This window comes from Xiphophorus maculatus, chromosome 12 (assembly GCF_002775205.1).
Source record: "Xiphophorus maculatus strain JP 163 A chromosome 12, X_maculatus-5.0-male, whole genome shotgun sequence".
Lineage (NCBI taxonomy): Eukaryota > Metazoa > Chordata > Actinopteri > Cyprinodontiformes > Poeciliidae > Xiphophorus > Xiphophorus maculatus.
The window spans coordinates 24,769,199-24,785,430 of NC_036454.1; the positions used below are offsets into that span (position 1 = coordinate 24,769,199).

A 16,232-nucleotide genomic window follows, 5' to 3' on the forward strand; every position below is an offset into this window, starting at 1 on the left:
CGATGGGACTCGGACATGAATCAGCACCTGAAAGACTTTGCAACGACAACATTCACATTCTTTCACCTGACAAACGCCTCTCCGACTGAAATGCATTGATGCAAAGCACATAACCGGAGGCAAACGGCGTGGAATCACGATGGCCCGCAGGTTTAAACCTCGAAACACATTTCCAGACATGCGATGGTATCTGAGCAGCTCCTCCGAGAAGGAGAAGTGGATGCAGGCTGCCAGCACCACCTGGCACACTTCCTCCTCTCACAAGTTACTGCAGGACGCTTGCTGGGTTTGGCCTCGTACCAAGAACCGTGATTTAGAAGTACTTACAGGTGACACAGAGAACGGAGGAGAGGAGGGCGGGGAACACCTCGCATTGATATTCCAGCAACTGCTCAGGCAGCACACAATCAAAATAAGTGATATTGCTTGTAGGGCCTGAGCCACGCTTCGCCACAAATATTCTCCCTCTTTTTGTCATCGCTCCAAACAGCTTTTGACCTTGCTGTGAGAAGGAAAAGTCGACGTCAAAACCTTTGCAGCTAGATATGCAGATCCAAATGGTTTCGGATAAAGGAGCAACCGATACTTAGCATGGTATTGGGAGCTTTTTAGGAAAGGATGTTCAAAATGACCTGAATTATTATTGAATAAATAGCAATTATTGCTAAATGAACATTAAACCATAATCCTCAAGTGAAGTTACTGGTCGACTGGTTAATTGGGGCATTCACACCAGTCCAGTTCAGCCTGCTTTAATTGTAATCTGGCCCTTTTGATTAGAAAGTCCGGTTCGTTTGGCGAACCGTGATCCGGATCCACCTAAAAACCTGGGTCTCAGTTCGGCTGAAGTGACCTGGCACAGTTTGAATGTGCAAGTGGATGCCGACCGGACACTGCTCCAAAAGCTGGAAGTGGACTATGTCGCAGGGCGTTCTGGTTAAATCCAACCCAAACAATTGTGCGGGTCCAGCGCTAGCAGGAGAAATGTCTCGGAGTCTTTTACCAAAGACTAAAGAGAAATCCTACAACTGCTCAAATCTGACGCTGCTCCACTTTTGTTGTCATTTTGTGAAGAAGGAAGTTGCGCTCGGTGTCTCGTTCGGAGGTTTTTCATGTCGTTTCCTTCAGTGGCTCTTGGTGCGGCGCCACCACGGGCCGAGGGTAAACAGGTTTCTCAAAGACTTTGAATCGTTTGACACAGAGCAGTTTGAAAGTGAACTACACCAGCTGAAACTGTCACAAATTTAGAACCGAGTCCACCAGACTGTCAGGTGTGAAAACATCCTAATTTTTAAACAGTGTCAGAGCAGTGAGAACAGTCCAACAACACAACAAAGTGGTCATTCAACATAAATATCTTTCAAAAGTAAGCAAATGTTCATGACATTCAAAACAAAAGGAGAGCTATACATGTAGGACATAAAAATAGAAGACAACCAATACAAAATGATTTACTATTTACCATCATTCATTCAGATGGTTTTATGTTCACTACATTTAATCACATTATGCTAAAGCTGTTCAGACCTGTGCGAGACGGTCTTTAGAGGAGTGATTTACATGAGCGCCAGGATACTTTAAGACGGAGGCTCGACGCACGTTTGTTCAACAAGGAGTCAGCCAATAAACGGAAGCAGGAGATGAAGCGGAGTTTACACAGACAATGCTTTGATAATGCCTTTGATAATCCTCGCTTTCTGGCAGCAGCGGGCCGAGTCAGACTCCCGAGCTCTGATCTGAGCGACCTCCCAGACAAGCCTGATAAGGGGACGGGGGTTGGGGTAAAAGCAGTGCGGAGAGCAGCTTTAAAACCGCCTCCTTGATGGAAAAGTAAGATATCCACTTTAGAAGTTGAAAGTGGCGACTTGCTGGATTACGAGTTCGAACGTGACGTGAGGAAACGATTCCACGACCGAAGCCAGAAGCTGCTAGGAGCTGCGGACACTAAACTCATCACAGTAATGTAATAAAGATGTGGAGCGAGAAACAGACCCAACAAGGTGGAAATCAGGTTGGCTTTAAACTCAATAACTGTCTGCCTGATGCTTTAAAACAAAACTACGGGGATTATTAAGAGGAGAACCGTAATTTCGTTCTGATGAGCTTTTTTGTAAGATGTTTCGAATTAAGACAAATTTCAATATAAAAGATATCCTGACCCAATAAAAAAACACGTTTCCCCCAACAATGAATTCATTTGTTAGCACACAAAGAGGCCTGTTTAAGCACACAGCTGAGGTGCGGACTGACTCTATTGTTTTGTAGCCACAGACCATCACGCTGCCACCACCATGTTTATTCTGAGCATGATGAGCTTTCACTGGAATCCTGTGTGAACTTTAAACCAGATGTGCAGAAAAAAATGTAAAAAATCAAACTTTTCTCCAAAACATTCCACAAAATATGTTTCTAAATTTCTAGAGGGTCATCAAGGCGTTGTTTAGTAAATCTGACATTGAAATTTGTGTAGTTTTTTTCTAGCAGTGATTTTTGCTTTCAAACTTAATTGGGGCAAATATGTGTTCAGCATTGCTTTAGATGTTTTCTGGGTACTTAGCAATCTCATTGTTGTCATGGCAATCTTGCCGTAGTTTTGGTAGATGGGCCACTCTTAGGAAGGTTTATCACCGTTCCATGTTTTCTTTATTTGTGGATAGCGTTTCTTACTATAAAAGTCAAGTACTTTGTCTCTTGTCTGTTCTTAAATTATATTTGGTATTATGCGTTGCTTTTGAGGTCATTTAGCCTACTTCATGTTGTTAGGTGGGTTATTGATTATACAGATTTGGGAGTATTCAGACCTGGGTGTGGCTAGTGAAATTAAAGTCAGCTTTCCAAAAAAGTGAAATAAGAGTTTAGAAGGTTGCTTCTCTGTTTTGTCGCTGTTGTTTTATTGCTGCGTTTGCTCGGGTTATTCTCGTCACATATCACAATTTGAATACTACTAAAAAGTGTAAAAAAATAAAAAAGAATGTTTTTTGTTCTGTTCGTAGCAGTGTACCCAGAACAATATGCAATGGTTCTGCTTCATTTGTTGGTTTTACAAACCGTTCTATTACAAAGTTGTCTTTTTTTTAATGTATCTTGTGTTTAGAACTTTTGACTGTTCATTCCTGAAAGTCCTAAAATGGTCAGGAATCAAAATACTGTACTCAGTAATTGATACAATAAATATTTAACAATATAAACAACATATTTTGCAAGTTTTAGATGATGTTATTCATTTGAACTACCAAAAAAACAACAACTGTAAAATATGTGCATGAAACATATAAATACTGGAGGCTCCAGTTTATTTCAAAGTCCTGTGCAGCATCATGCCGGTGTTCGTGGCAGCCATCAGCCTCCCACCATCGCACTCACCAGAAGAAATGCTTAATCAGATAGCCAGCAACAAATATCAATAAATAAGGCTTGATTAAAATAAAATTTAATAGGAAACCATTAGGCTTAAGTGGATGTTTCACAGCAACAACGCTCAAGCAGCCTCCTGTGATTCATTCCCTTCCTCCAGTCTGTCACTTCCCATCAGGAAACCGTTCCACCTCTCCCCGTGTTCCTCCTCACTCCACACCTCTGCAGGTTCCTCCCTCCATCTCCCTTTTCCTGCAGACTTCCGAGTGGAGTCCAGCCAGCTGCTTCGGGCCTAACGGACCCGCGAGGAGGGCGACACCTCAGGGCCGCCCCGGCTCCGATTCCGCTAAAAACCTCTTTCTGACAAATCACAATTTAACCTATACTGATGGTAATATTTCGTGGTACTTATTGCAATGGCTGTACACATAGCAACAAACCGTATCCATGCTGAAGTTGAAACAGCAAAAGTAAAAAACTTGATCGTGTTGTAAGCAGTGGGAGAGTTGTGAAGATCATCAATTAGCTTTTACTAACAGAGGATGAATATTTATTATCGCAACTATTAAGCTCACACTGGCCATGAACACTATAAAAATAGCACACCCATATCTGCCTGCCATTTCAAAGAGTCCTTGTTCCCTTGACAAGAGAAGTGGCCCCCAGCATCACAGGTCCTCCTCTATGCATAGCAGTGGGCCACATGTTAAACCTTTGCTTTGCGCCAGATCTGTCGGCAGACATTTGTTGCCTCAAAGCTTGGTCTCATCAACCAATCAGTCGGTTTTTACTTTTACAGACCACCTTTTCACACACAATGAATGAAGGCGACAAAAGCCGTCTTTAAGATTTTAGTAAAATCAGGAGGCAAAAAACAAAACGATAACAAAAAGCCAACAGAAAAGAAACAAAAAGGATTTGTGCAAAGCGTACAGAAATATGCTGTGATATTGGTTTGAGGGACCGAGGAAGCAGTTGTGCTAGTGGAGATACTAGAAGTAGACATAGAGATTTTAAAGATGAATGGATTGTAAAATCCTGATAATATTTTTAGACCTAAAATCAGGACCAATAAAAAGAACTTACTCTGACTGGTAATCAACAAATCAGTATGTCAAAACTATGAATTCCCACAATTTTCTGTTTGGCATAAACGCACCAAACGACAGCAGGTACTAGGGCTGGGAGATGTGGTTTAAAAATAACATTTCTTACTTTTTTTAAATACCAAATCTGATTTTAATCACCGTTTTTACTTAAGAAAAAAAACAAAACAAAAAACACTTGACCGAATGAATTGAAAGTCCAAATCAATAGAAGCTGTAAAACAAGATGGTAGTTCTTGGTCAGACTGCTGCCACTCTGAACTATAGAAATCCAAGGAGTGCATTGGTGGAAACAACGATCTAAGAAATAAATCTTCAAAAACAGAAACTCTGATTAACTGATCAAATCAATTCATTGTCCAGTCCTATCAAGTTCCCTAATGGACGTTTTTTGTTGTTGTTGTTTTTTTTAAATTGAGCAAAAAAATCACATAAAAGTTAGAGATGTGCTTTGATGGATACATTGGAAGAAACTTGCAATTTCTTTATTTCCTGTTTAATTCACAACTACAATCTATCACAGAAAATGCAGCATATGTTGCTCAATTATGTCTTATAGTGCTTAATTAAAAAATGCATCCGTCAAATTTAGAATTGGCAGCTCAGACCTAAAAATAATTAAATAAATAAATGAAAAGAAAACAGAAAATGACACTGGCCAGGAAATTCTGGTTGGTACATTTCTATATTTTCAAACCGAGGGAACTTCCTGGCGTAATGATATAACTCAAGATAATTAGACGTTTCTGGACACTGATGAAGTATGAAAAGCAAACGGTGTCAGTAAACGCGTCCGTCACTGAATGACTGTCGACACAGTGATGCTTCTTACTGTAATCAGAGTAGCGTACCAAACACACGGTGCCAGCCAACATCACAGCAACGCTGATGCATACACTCAGCGGGAAACCATTTGAAAGCAACGGCAAACGCACCACAATCACACCCAATGACAAAACGCTCCGCTTCTATTTCTAGCCGGCTTCCTTACATCTCTCGGCACACAAGCGCAGACTTTAAAGCCTATAGGCTCCACTCATGGCTCGGTTTCACTTTCTTCTCATGCAGATGGGATTTCACAGTCAGAGCTGGCGTGCACGCCACCTGACCTTTTTCACGTACATTGCAGGAATCCTTTTCACAGCTTCCTCCCACAGACCACCGAAACTGTTCCCACACATACTCCATACTGAGCAACAAAGGAGGGAGAGAAAGAGAAATAGAGAGAGAAAAAAATAACAAATTCACAGCTCTTCCCTCAACAATATGCAGCCTTTTCAGTGCACAGGTAGCAGCACCGAGTCCCCCGACCAGCCCGTAACCCCTAATGAGGTCTTTGTCTTCTGCTGTTTGCGCTCAGTAATTAGCCAGAGAGAGAGGGCAGTTAGTCGTAGGTAATGAGCCAGAAGAGAGGAGGCTCTGGAGCCTCTGCAACCAAAACAAACAAAGCCTCGGTGTGGCAGCACAGCAGCCATCAGCGGCCGATAGAGGTTTATCTTTGAGACGCACATGGGCCTTCTTGCGCACAATGAGACTGCAGGGGCCTCAGATACCCAGCAACGAGATACAGCACACATGCCGACATGCGGAAACGTTGTCGGATTTTGTCACGTTGCCACCACAAACCTCAACATATTAGATTGGGATTTATTGTGAGCTGAAGTTTAAAAGAAGGCCTTAGATCAAGTGGTGTTCAAAGTGGGGCCCGGGGCCAAATTTTTGTTGATTTTAGTTTTTGAGAGTCATATTTTTTTGACCCACGAGTACTTTTGAGCTGATGATTTTGGCTCAAGTGGCAAAAGTTTGGACACCCCTGGTGTAGTTTCTATTCATCTTCTCAGCTATCTTCTTCTTTGTTGGTCCCCCAATGTGGCAAAATGTGAAGAAAACCTCTGACACATACATACGTTTGCAAGGTACCGTGCATTTTGTTCGATGGTGAATTTTATTTCATAGCTTACTTGGAAATGAACATTTCAGTCACCCTATAATTGGCAAATATCAAACTTGAACGCTGACTTAAACTCATGGGGAAGCCACCCGAGCAAATAATCAGGATATAAATTGAATTTGCACAATGTCGGTGGGAAAGATCATTCACGGTTGACACGTGCTGCATTTCAATTTCTGCGTCCCACAAAGCAAATTTCTATTTGGCTAGAAAAAAGGTCACAACACGCGAGAGCGACACACACACACACACACACACGCACACACATGAATGCAGATGAGCTGATCTGTGACACGTACCCCTCGTCCTAAAAACGGAAAATATTGAAGATGTGAGTGCTTAAAAGCCAGGCGGCAGAATCAATCAGTGTAACGTCTGTCTGACAGGCCGGGAGCGTTGGTGTGTGACGGCAGACGGGTCTGTCTGTTTCACCCAGGGAGCGCTGTAGCGCAAGGGGATCTGTCCGAAGCACTGTTCAGATTTTCAGCCGTGCATCTGGGGAGGGGAACAGATCGATCCCGATTGGCCGGCAGCCAGTCGTCGCCTTTGCCTTCACACGCGGTGGGCCGACCTCACCGAGGTTTCCGCGCCGTGTGCAAATTAAGTACACATGTGTTTGGACTGCCAGCCGAAGAGAGGGACCCTGCAGCATCATCTGCGGTGCCAGAGCCGTCGTCATGACGCTCCGATTACAGGGAGCGCACTGTAAACAAAACCTGCAGTCTCATTAGTCGGAATAAGTCGGCCTGGTTGCTGCCCACAGGAGATCCTCCCAAACCCACACACCCTGCACAGCTCACTGGGACGGGGCACAAACACTGCATGGAACAGCACACACACACACACACACACACACACACACACACACACACACACACACACACACACACACACACGCACACACACACACACACACACACACACACGCTCACACGCACACACACACACACACACACACACACACACACACACACACACACACACACGCAGACGAGATCCTGTAAACGTTTCATTCTCATACATGGACGGCAGAATTCTTCAATAACGTTTTCCAGCTGAACAGAAACAAAACTGAAATCATTATCTTTGGACCTGCAGAGTCGGTACGCAGCTTCAGCTAGTAATATCTAGCTTCAGTTATTACAGCTAAGCTAGTGAACAGGTCTGAAATGTGGGTGAAGTGATGGACTCAGACCTGAACCTTCAGAGCCACATAAAGGCAGCTACAAAATCAGCCTCTAATCACCTGAAGAACATTTTCAGAATTAGAGGACTAATGTCCCAGCAAGATGTAGAGAATCTCATCCATGCGTTTATCTTTAGTCGCTGTTGATTACTGCGTCTTCACAGGTCTGCCTAAAAACAAATAAAATCTGACAGCTGCAGCTCATCCAGAACACTGCTGCTCACATTCTGACTAAAACCAGGAAAATAGATAAATCACTGACCCAAAATATTTTAATGATCTGTTGTTGTGTCAACCTTGCAATGGATTGGAGACCTGTCCAGGGTAGACCCCGCCTCTCTCCCGCAATGTCTTGCTGGAGATAGCCACCAGCAGCCCTCCTGACCCCACTAGGGACAAGGGTGCACAGAAAATGGATGGATGTTGTGTCAACATTGCAAACCACTCAGATGTTTTGGTTCTGCTTTGCTCCGCTTCCCCAGAACCAGAACCAAACATGGAGAAGCAGCGTTTAGCTTCTATGCTCCTCAAATCTGAAGTAAACTTCCAGAAACCTGCAAGACAGCCAGCACACTGACTTCCTTTAAATCTAGGACTAGAAACCCGCCGGTTTAGTTGCCTGTGAGTGGAAGTAAGAACAACATTGATCAAAATATTTGATGTGTATTTGCTTGATGATTTTGATGATGACATTTGACAAAATTTTATGTTTATTGCTTGTTTCATAATGTTTTTTTTATGATGTAGAGCACGTCGAACCGCCTCCTTGCCCAATTGGGCCGCACAAATAAATTTGACTCTCGTTTCCTGCTAAAACAGGCCTCAGAGGATGAGATTACCAACTCCCCTAGTGAATAAGATTTTCCAACAGCATGCGTCGAACACCATGTTTGACAAGCTCACGATCCGTCAAAGACGATGTCCTGGCTGGAGGTTGGCCGCATTTAGGAGCAGGGGGGTGGAGGGGTGAGAGTTCAGAGGATTCTCGTCAGGCTGCGCCGTGACAGGTTGATCCCAGACAGAGGTGAAGACAGCGCTCCGAACGGCACCGGGAGACGAGATAAACGTCAGGCCCAGCTCTTGCTCTGGGGTAATGGCTGACAAAGTGTTGACTGGTTCATCTCACAGCCAGTCAAACTCGAGGCACGTGTAAAGCTGCGCACAGGGCAACGCCAACGAGAAGGATCAGAAACTAAGCCTGACATCTTCGTAGAGCATTCCAGGATTGAAGGGATGTGAAGAAAAACAGCTGTTTGTTTCCATGTGTTTTATTCAAATGGAACTGAAATAAGCCGTTATTTACTATGAATCCTCGTTCCTTCCGTAACTAATTCTACAAAATGCAAGGCGCCTTGAAAAGGTTTTTATACTCCTTCAGTGGAAGAGGGATTTATGTACATTTATGTACATTGTTTTTCTATGTCTTTTACTAATAAAGGACTTAGTTCTTGGTATTTCTGTTCAGTCCCTTTGAGTAAATTGTCTAAAAGCAACATTTCCCTGTGATCAGCGCTCTGTCTTAGTGGACAGCAAACTTCTGTGAACATCAGTTTTCAAGTCTCATCACAAGTTCTAAATTAGATTTAGGGCTGATCTATTCAAACACATTAATGCAATTTGATTAAAGGATTCCATATTAGCTCTGGCTGCGCGGCTGATGACCTACTGGAAGGCAGACCTCCATCTGATTCTTTTTGCAGCCTCTCACTGGTTTTCCTCTAAGGTTGCCTCGTTTAACTCCATCCAACCATGCCACCGACTCCGGCTTAACTACCCTGTCCCTCCTGAATAAAAGCATCCCCGTAGGATGATGCGTCCAGCGCCGTGTTTCATGGTGGAGATGGTTTGATTGAATACAAATTCACATCAGATATTTTCAGTTCAAGGGATATGAATACTTTCGAAGGGCACTATATAATCACCAGCAACTGCATGAACTTTTTTTACCCACAAAGCCTGAAAAACTCTCCCAGAACATTTGCTCATCTAATAAAGTCAAACCGGAGAAAAATAATCTGCGTTTAGTCAATGTTTGCTTGTAAAACCGGACAGTTACCAGCCACACACACATCTCAGTAAAACTTCAGATGGATCTAATTCAATGAGGAAGAGTCCTTACCGAATTAGAGCCGTGCTTCTGTTCCGTCTGCACTCTAATATAATAATGCACTCGCAAATTAACCACAGCAAACCCATTAAAGGTGACACAGAGCAGTTCCATTCACTGCGGGGTCACCTTCTGCAGATCCCATGTGTACGTCTGTGAGCCACGTGACGCTTTCATGTTGCATAACGTCTACGGAAAGAAAAAACAGAAGAAGACCAAGAAACCCACAGCATATGACAGAAAATTATGAAATATGTTTAGGTGGTTACTTTTTTGTTGCAGATGTGAAAACTGCTCACAGTAAAGCTTCAGATATAAAGCTCATTTTGTGGCCATCTTTATTTCTAGCTGATCAGAAACATTTAGGCTTACAAATGAAACATGAAAGTTTGGATTACTGAACAGAAGTCGTGAACTCCGCCATTTTGACATTTTTTTTTAAGGAAGGCTCTGTTAAAAGGTTTCAAGCAGTTATTATGTGACCTGCTATAGCAAACTCTCTTTTCATCTGCATTTTGTACAAAAGCTGATGAATTGGTCCTCGAGACAGAAGCCAACTGCTGGTGCAAAATGGGAACCAACTCAAACTTTTAGCACATAAAGACACCTCCAGTCCCAGAAACATGGTTTATGCAAAGGCTGCTTTGGAAACCGTTGAATTGTCGTCAATGTTTGCATGGTGATTTTATATAGAAGTGAATGATTATTTACATCAGAAATGAAGGTAGGAGGCAGTGCAGTTAGGTTGTGTAAACCAAAATAAAATCTTCCCTTACAGTGCTATATATATATATTTTGCTTATAACTTTTACAGCAGACCGTTGTTCTGACTGGAAATGTTTTACATGTTCCTTTTTTACAGCACTAGTTTCCCACTGGAAGGTCATCAAAGGTGAACATATTCCTTCCTTCATTACCTGCTTAGATAAAAATGACAACAACGACAAAAAAAGATTGTGGTTATCATGTTTACATCAGATGAAATCAGTCCTGGGTCATCCTGTACCTCTTGTCACCTTGTGAAGATGTAAAAACTGTCCCATGACACACGCGCAAGTGGAATCGTTTTCTTTGAAAGGAGAGTGAACAGAAAGGCACTGACTACACGGTGGTCACTCCTGCTGACCTTAGTCAAGGTCATGGCTTTCAAACTGCTGGATGACGACGAGTCAACATAAAAAAAAAAACATTGTAACTTCACTTGAAGCACATTAGTGCTTTGTCTTCTGTTTGCTTCTCAGTTCTGCATCTTACATTCACCAGCCTCAGCAAATGAATGACACAAAATATTAATATAGCAGCCATAGCGAAGTATTAACAGGATGGTACGGTGGTGTTTTTACTCAAGCTTACCAGAGTGTGAAAATCCCAAACTGGCCCATGCCTGCTTAAGACATGAAACTACTCTTAAAGTGCTGTGAAAATTATTTGCCTACATAGTTATACTTCTTCTGTTTTCGCTTCCAAGAGGGAGAAAGTCGAAGAAAATGGAGCTTTCTAAGGTGAAAATCACAGATGACCAAAAGGAACAAAAAGCCTCATCTCACATTTACCTTAAAACATTTAGATGATCCCCCAAAAAATATATCATGGAATGACCAGAACAAAAGTGGAACTTTTTGGAAGGTGTGTGTGTGTGTGTGTGTGTGTGTGTGTGTGTGTGTGTGTGTGTGTGCGTGTGTGTGTGTGCGTGTGTGTGTGTTCTCTGCCAGAAAATCCCACAGGAAAATGTTTAGCAACCGCTTCGTGACATTAAGCTCAAACACACTTGGGTGATGATGCAGCAGAGAAATGATCCAAACCACAGACAGCAGCAAGTCCACCTCTGACTCAGTCAAAAACAAAAAAAAGAGAAAAGTGAAGAATTTTGGAGAAGTCTAGTTGAAATCCAGACATACATCTGACTGAAATCTCCCCTAGTTGCTCTAAATCTCTCCAACGTGGCTGAATTACAACACCAAAGACTGATTCCCAGTTATCACAAACACTTGGCGGCAGTTGTTGCCACCAAGGAGGATGGCACAGGCTGTAATTAGGTTTGAGAGGATATTACTTATTCACTTTTGGTTTGGATAGCGTTTACCAGCTGCTAAATTAAATCATTATATGAATACTGATCCATATTTACTCAGGTTATCTTTGTCTTAGTTTACAAAAAGACACACACACAAAAAGAAAACAACACAAAAAGTCTGCAAGGGGCAATAATACATTTCTACTGTAGTGTCTCCACTCTCCTGGAAAGCAACAGCTAAGTCATCTCTGCCCAGGGTCTCCTGCCTCTTACCTGTGTCCTGCCGAAACTGGTGCATAGACTGCAGGTCAATGATGTAAGGGGAGAGCTGGGCATCCACCTGCCCGAGAACCACGCTTCCCCTGGCGTCTCCCTTCAGTACGTTCTCGATGTGGTGGCACACCGCCGCGCTGTACGGCCTCCAGCGCCCGTGCTCGTTCAGCCACTCCCAGACGACCACCCTGGCCAGGTTCTGAGGCGGGTACCCCACGCCATTCATGGGCACCAGCAGCCCAGACCCGGGGCGAGCCATCTTTCTCCGGCGGTGTCTGCGTCTGAGCTGCTGGGCTGTGTCCCTGTGCTAGAACACCAGCAGCAGCCCCCAGGCCCCTGACGCCCCGGTCAGTCAGCTCACACACAGGAACATCGTTTTGGATCAGCCCTCAAAAGAGAAAACAGCTCGAATCAGCGGTCAGCGTGATAGTCCTCAGTAATCTCATGCTGCTTTCAGGCAGTCGGCTCGGATGAAGTCATCTTCAGCAGGTTTCTCTCTTGACAGGGGCCACTTTCGATGATGAGCCGAAGTCTATCTTGTCCTGTTTGAAGTGACAGATCCCGATGATGACAGGAGAGCTACAGCAGGTAGACAGAAGACATTCACTAAACAAATGACAAGTAGCAAAAACAATAAATAAATAAATCCACTAATAAAGAGATGTCCTAAATGAGTTTCAGCTACTGTTTCTGCAGGAAAGGGCGCACATCTAAATCTGCTCTGGACGCTGCAGCTCTGCTCCTGTTGGCGAGCCGGATTTCTTGCAAAAATCTATGAAAACTGAGCGAGTCTGCATGGGAGCTGTGTCAGCAGCAGCAGCAAAAATATCTGCCATCAGATGTATAGATGGGCAGTGTGCAAACACAGCAAAAAAATAAATAAAAAAAATAAAAATAGAGCCAGCTATTATCAGATCATCTAGACGGTATCTTACAGAGACAGATCAATCTGCTCTGAAGCAGAAAAAATACAACAACAGCAACAAAATAGCACATGCGATCTCCAGATTAACTGTTAAAACTAGTCAGAGAAAATGCCTCAAAAGAGATGTTACAGATACAGACCTGTAGGCAGCAGCAGCAGCTGTGGTGCCACAGATCTGTCAGGTAAGAGGCTGCATCTTGCGGGATCCGGGATGAAAACCAGAGAGCAATACGAAGGGGGTTAAAAAAAACCCCCAATAACAACAAAAAAGAGGGGATGCAAACCCTCCGACACACGCCTGCCTTGTCACAGACCTGTCCCTATACTCAAAGCTCGAAATTGTCCCGCAAACGCTGAAGCTGCCCGGACTCCGTTACGAAAGAGCGAGCCGTCGCCGTGCAGAGGCTCTCAGATCACAGCGGCTTGTTTGGTGCGCTGCCGCTGCTGTGTGCTGGCTGAATGCATGCCCTAGTTGCGCGGTTTGCAGACAGAAGCCGCTTCGCTGGTGGGGGAGGAAGGCTCCTTTCCGTCCGTGTCACACTAACAATCAGACGCTCCTAACGCAAACACCAGATCCCACGCTGCTCCGGTATGCGCAGCCGTGCACACCTGTATGCATGGACAGAAATGTCGCCTATTGGTCAATTACACAGAAAACACGAAAAGTTGGCACTTCCGGTATCCGGTTTCAAAATAAACTCTGCATCCTCTACGAGAGGAGCTGACGATAAACGGTGCACACGCACCATGACCTTTGAACTTATCTATATATTTTTGAAACGTGAAAACCGCAGTGTGTCTATCACTGAGAATGCATGTGAGGGACTGGCACAATTCAGTTCAATTCTGTTTATTTATGTAGCGCCAATTCACAACACACGCCATCTCAAGAGACTTTACAGAAAAGTCAGTAGAGTTGACATTATCATTCAAATTGGTCATAAAACAATGTTTTATCCAAGGAAACCAAGCAGATTGCTTCAAGTCACTGACTGGATGAGCATGTAGGAACAGTGGAGAGGAAAAACTTCCCTTTAACAGGAAAAAGCTGTGTGTGAACGATCATCTGCCATGACCAACTGGAGGTTTGACAAGAAAAAGCATATATATATATATATATATATATATATATATATATATATATATATATATATATATATATATATATATATATATATATATATATATATATATATACACACACACGCCCACACAAAAAACAAAACAAAAACAAAAAAACAGAAGCACCAATACATCAGTATTTTCTATGTTACAGAAAAGTAGGGAGTTAATGTGAGTAGTAGCTCCTTTAGCAGCTTCATTTATAGCTTTAAAGGCTGATGGAAAGAAAAAGAGCACAGGAAGTTAGGAGCAACAAAAGCTCAGCCGGTAGCTTTGTTAGGGAGAGAAACAGGGTTAAACACTGAAAGATGGGATCAAGTATGATCTATAATTTGATGTCAAGTTGTAGGCAGCAGTAGCTCAACCGATGCCCCCCTCCTCTCCTGTAGTAAAGGCGTCACAGCTGGAGTTAAAGACCAGATGTAGATTCTACAGAGAGTACAAAAATCAAGATAGGAAAGTTGAAAACGGAAACAACAGCAAATAATGCAACTTTGCTCTGTTAGAAACATGTGGAACAATCAAATCTCTGATTTATTATTGAGTCAGATGATTCAGGGTTTCACATGGAGAATGTTAAACTCTATTCTGGATATAGCAGGGAGCCAATGGAGGAAAGCTGAAATAGGAGAAAGGAGTATGATACATGTCTTGCAATGTCATTGTACAAATGAAAACTTGCAAAGTGTGATGTGCTAAATAGCTTCTGAGTTAATCTTAGAACTACCTTTCACAGCTGCAAGCCTTCTGAGTAAATATTTTTAGACCATCTTTGCACCTTTAGAATCTGAATATTTCACACATTCCTACTTGTGAAGACAAACAGTCCCACACCATGATGCTGCCACCACTATGTATGTAAATTTGCATGGTGTGTTCAGTGTGATGTACAGTGTTAGTTTTTTCTCTATACAAGGTGTTTTTGGCATGTAGGCCAGAAAACTAAATTTTCTTCCGCATGTGTGCTGCTGTGTGCCCTACATGATTTGTGGCAAATTCAAACTCTGCATCACAGGAGAAGATATTCTTTGTGACGTGGATGAGAGTATGTGGCCTAACAGAAAGAAATTGGTAACACTTTTATTTGCCAGGTTGTGAATAAGACCGTCATGACATCGTCGTAAACATGACATAACGCCTGTCATGAACATGAGTAAGTCTTCATGAATATTTATGACTGTTGTCATAAAGTGTCATTCGGTAAATCATGACACATTTAATACAAAGTTGACATTATTCAAAATGTCTTTGTTATGACAACTTGACATTAACCAATAAATCATGATCTGACATAAATTTGTTATAAAAGTATTACTGATTAAACTTTAAAAGTTATGTAGCTTTATGTTATTAAAGCTAAAGTTTAATCAGTAATACGTCTATAACAAATTTATGTCCGATCATGATTTCTTGGTTTCCTGCCTCTCGCCTGGAACGTTAGCTGGAGATAAGCACCAGCACCCCTCCCAACCCTACTAGGGACAAGGATGTTAGAAAATGGATGGATGGATGGATGGATGGATGGATGGATGGATGGCTGTCTTATTTTAAAATACATTTTCTCTTCATTAGTTTCAATGATTACTCTTCTTAGCCTGCCTGATTGTAAAGGGTCACTCACTGGTCTCATAATGTGAGAATTACACAAGTGTGTTGCCTGGTTACATGGAGAGATCAGTGTGATGAAAAAACATGTTCTTCCTTTTTTTTTTACCCCACCAACAATAGCGGCTCTAGCTTTACAAAACAGCGCCATCACGTGGAATGTTGGTGTTAGTGAACTGAGAACTAAAAAACAAAGCAACTTTATGATAGATGTTTGTCTGAAGCTTTTTTTTTCTTTTTTTTTTTTTGCTGTGGACTTTTGGAAATGAAACCTATTTTAATTATTATATACTGGCAAAGCAACAGAACGGAAGCAAAATCTGGAAAATGTTTATTCTATAGAGGTTGCTTTGTGTTACTCAAGTTTCTTTTGCAATTTTCTTCCTACTTTCAGATCAGTCAGGTTCATCTCTGGGATGAGTCTTTAACACAGACTCAGCCATCTTTATCTATTTAAAAAAAAGGTTTTGTTACATTGAGATATTTTAGGAAACAACAAATTGAACTTCAGTAGCAGTCAAAATTGGAACAACACCCAAATCCAACCACACCTTTACCTGATGTGTCAAAGTCCAGAATGACCAGCCTT

At 42.5% G+C, this 16,232-nt stretch overlaps 1 protein-coding gene across 3 annotated transcripts in view; it reads right to left on the bottom strand.

Annotated features, from left to right (window-relative positions):
• Positions 1-13,710, bottom strand: part of dtx1 (deltex E3 ubiquitin ligase 1) — a 57,550-nt gene extending 43,840 nt beyond the window's left edge. The window contains exons 1-2 of one of the 3 annotated variants that reach the window (XM_023343948.1): positions 13,057-13,710; positions 11,992-12,570 (exon numbers count right to left, since the gene is read on the bottom strand). In XM_023343948.1, the coding sequence (XP_023199716.1) occupies positions 11,992-12,250 (259 nt within the window). In that variant the 5' untranslated portion in view covers positions 12,251-12,570; positions 13,057-13,710. The remainder of the gene's footprint in view (positions 1-11,991; positions 12,571-13,056) is intronic. The other 2 variants (XM_023343947.1, XM_005808961.2) reach the window with 2 other exon arrangements.
• Positions 13,711-16,232: the final 2,522 nt, after the last annotated feature.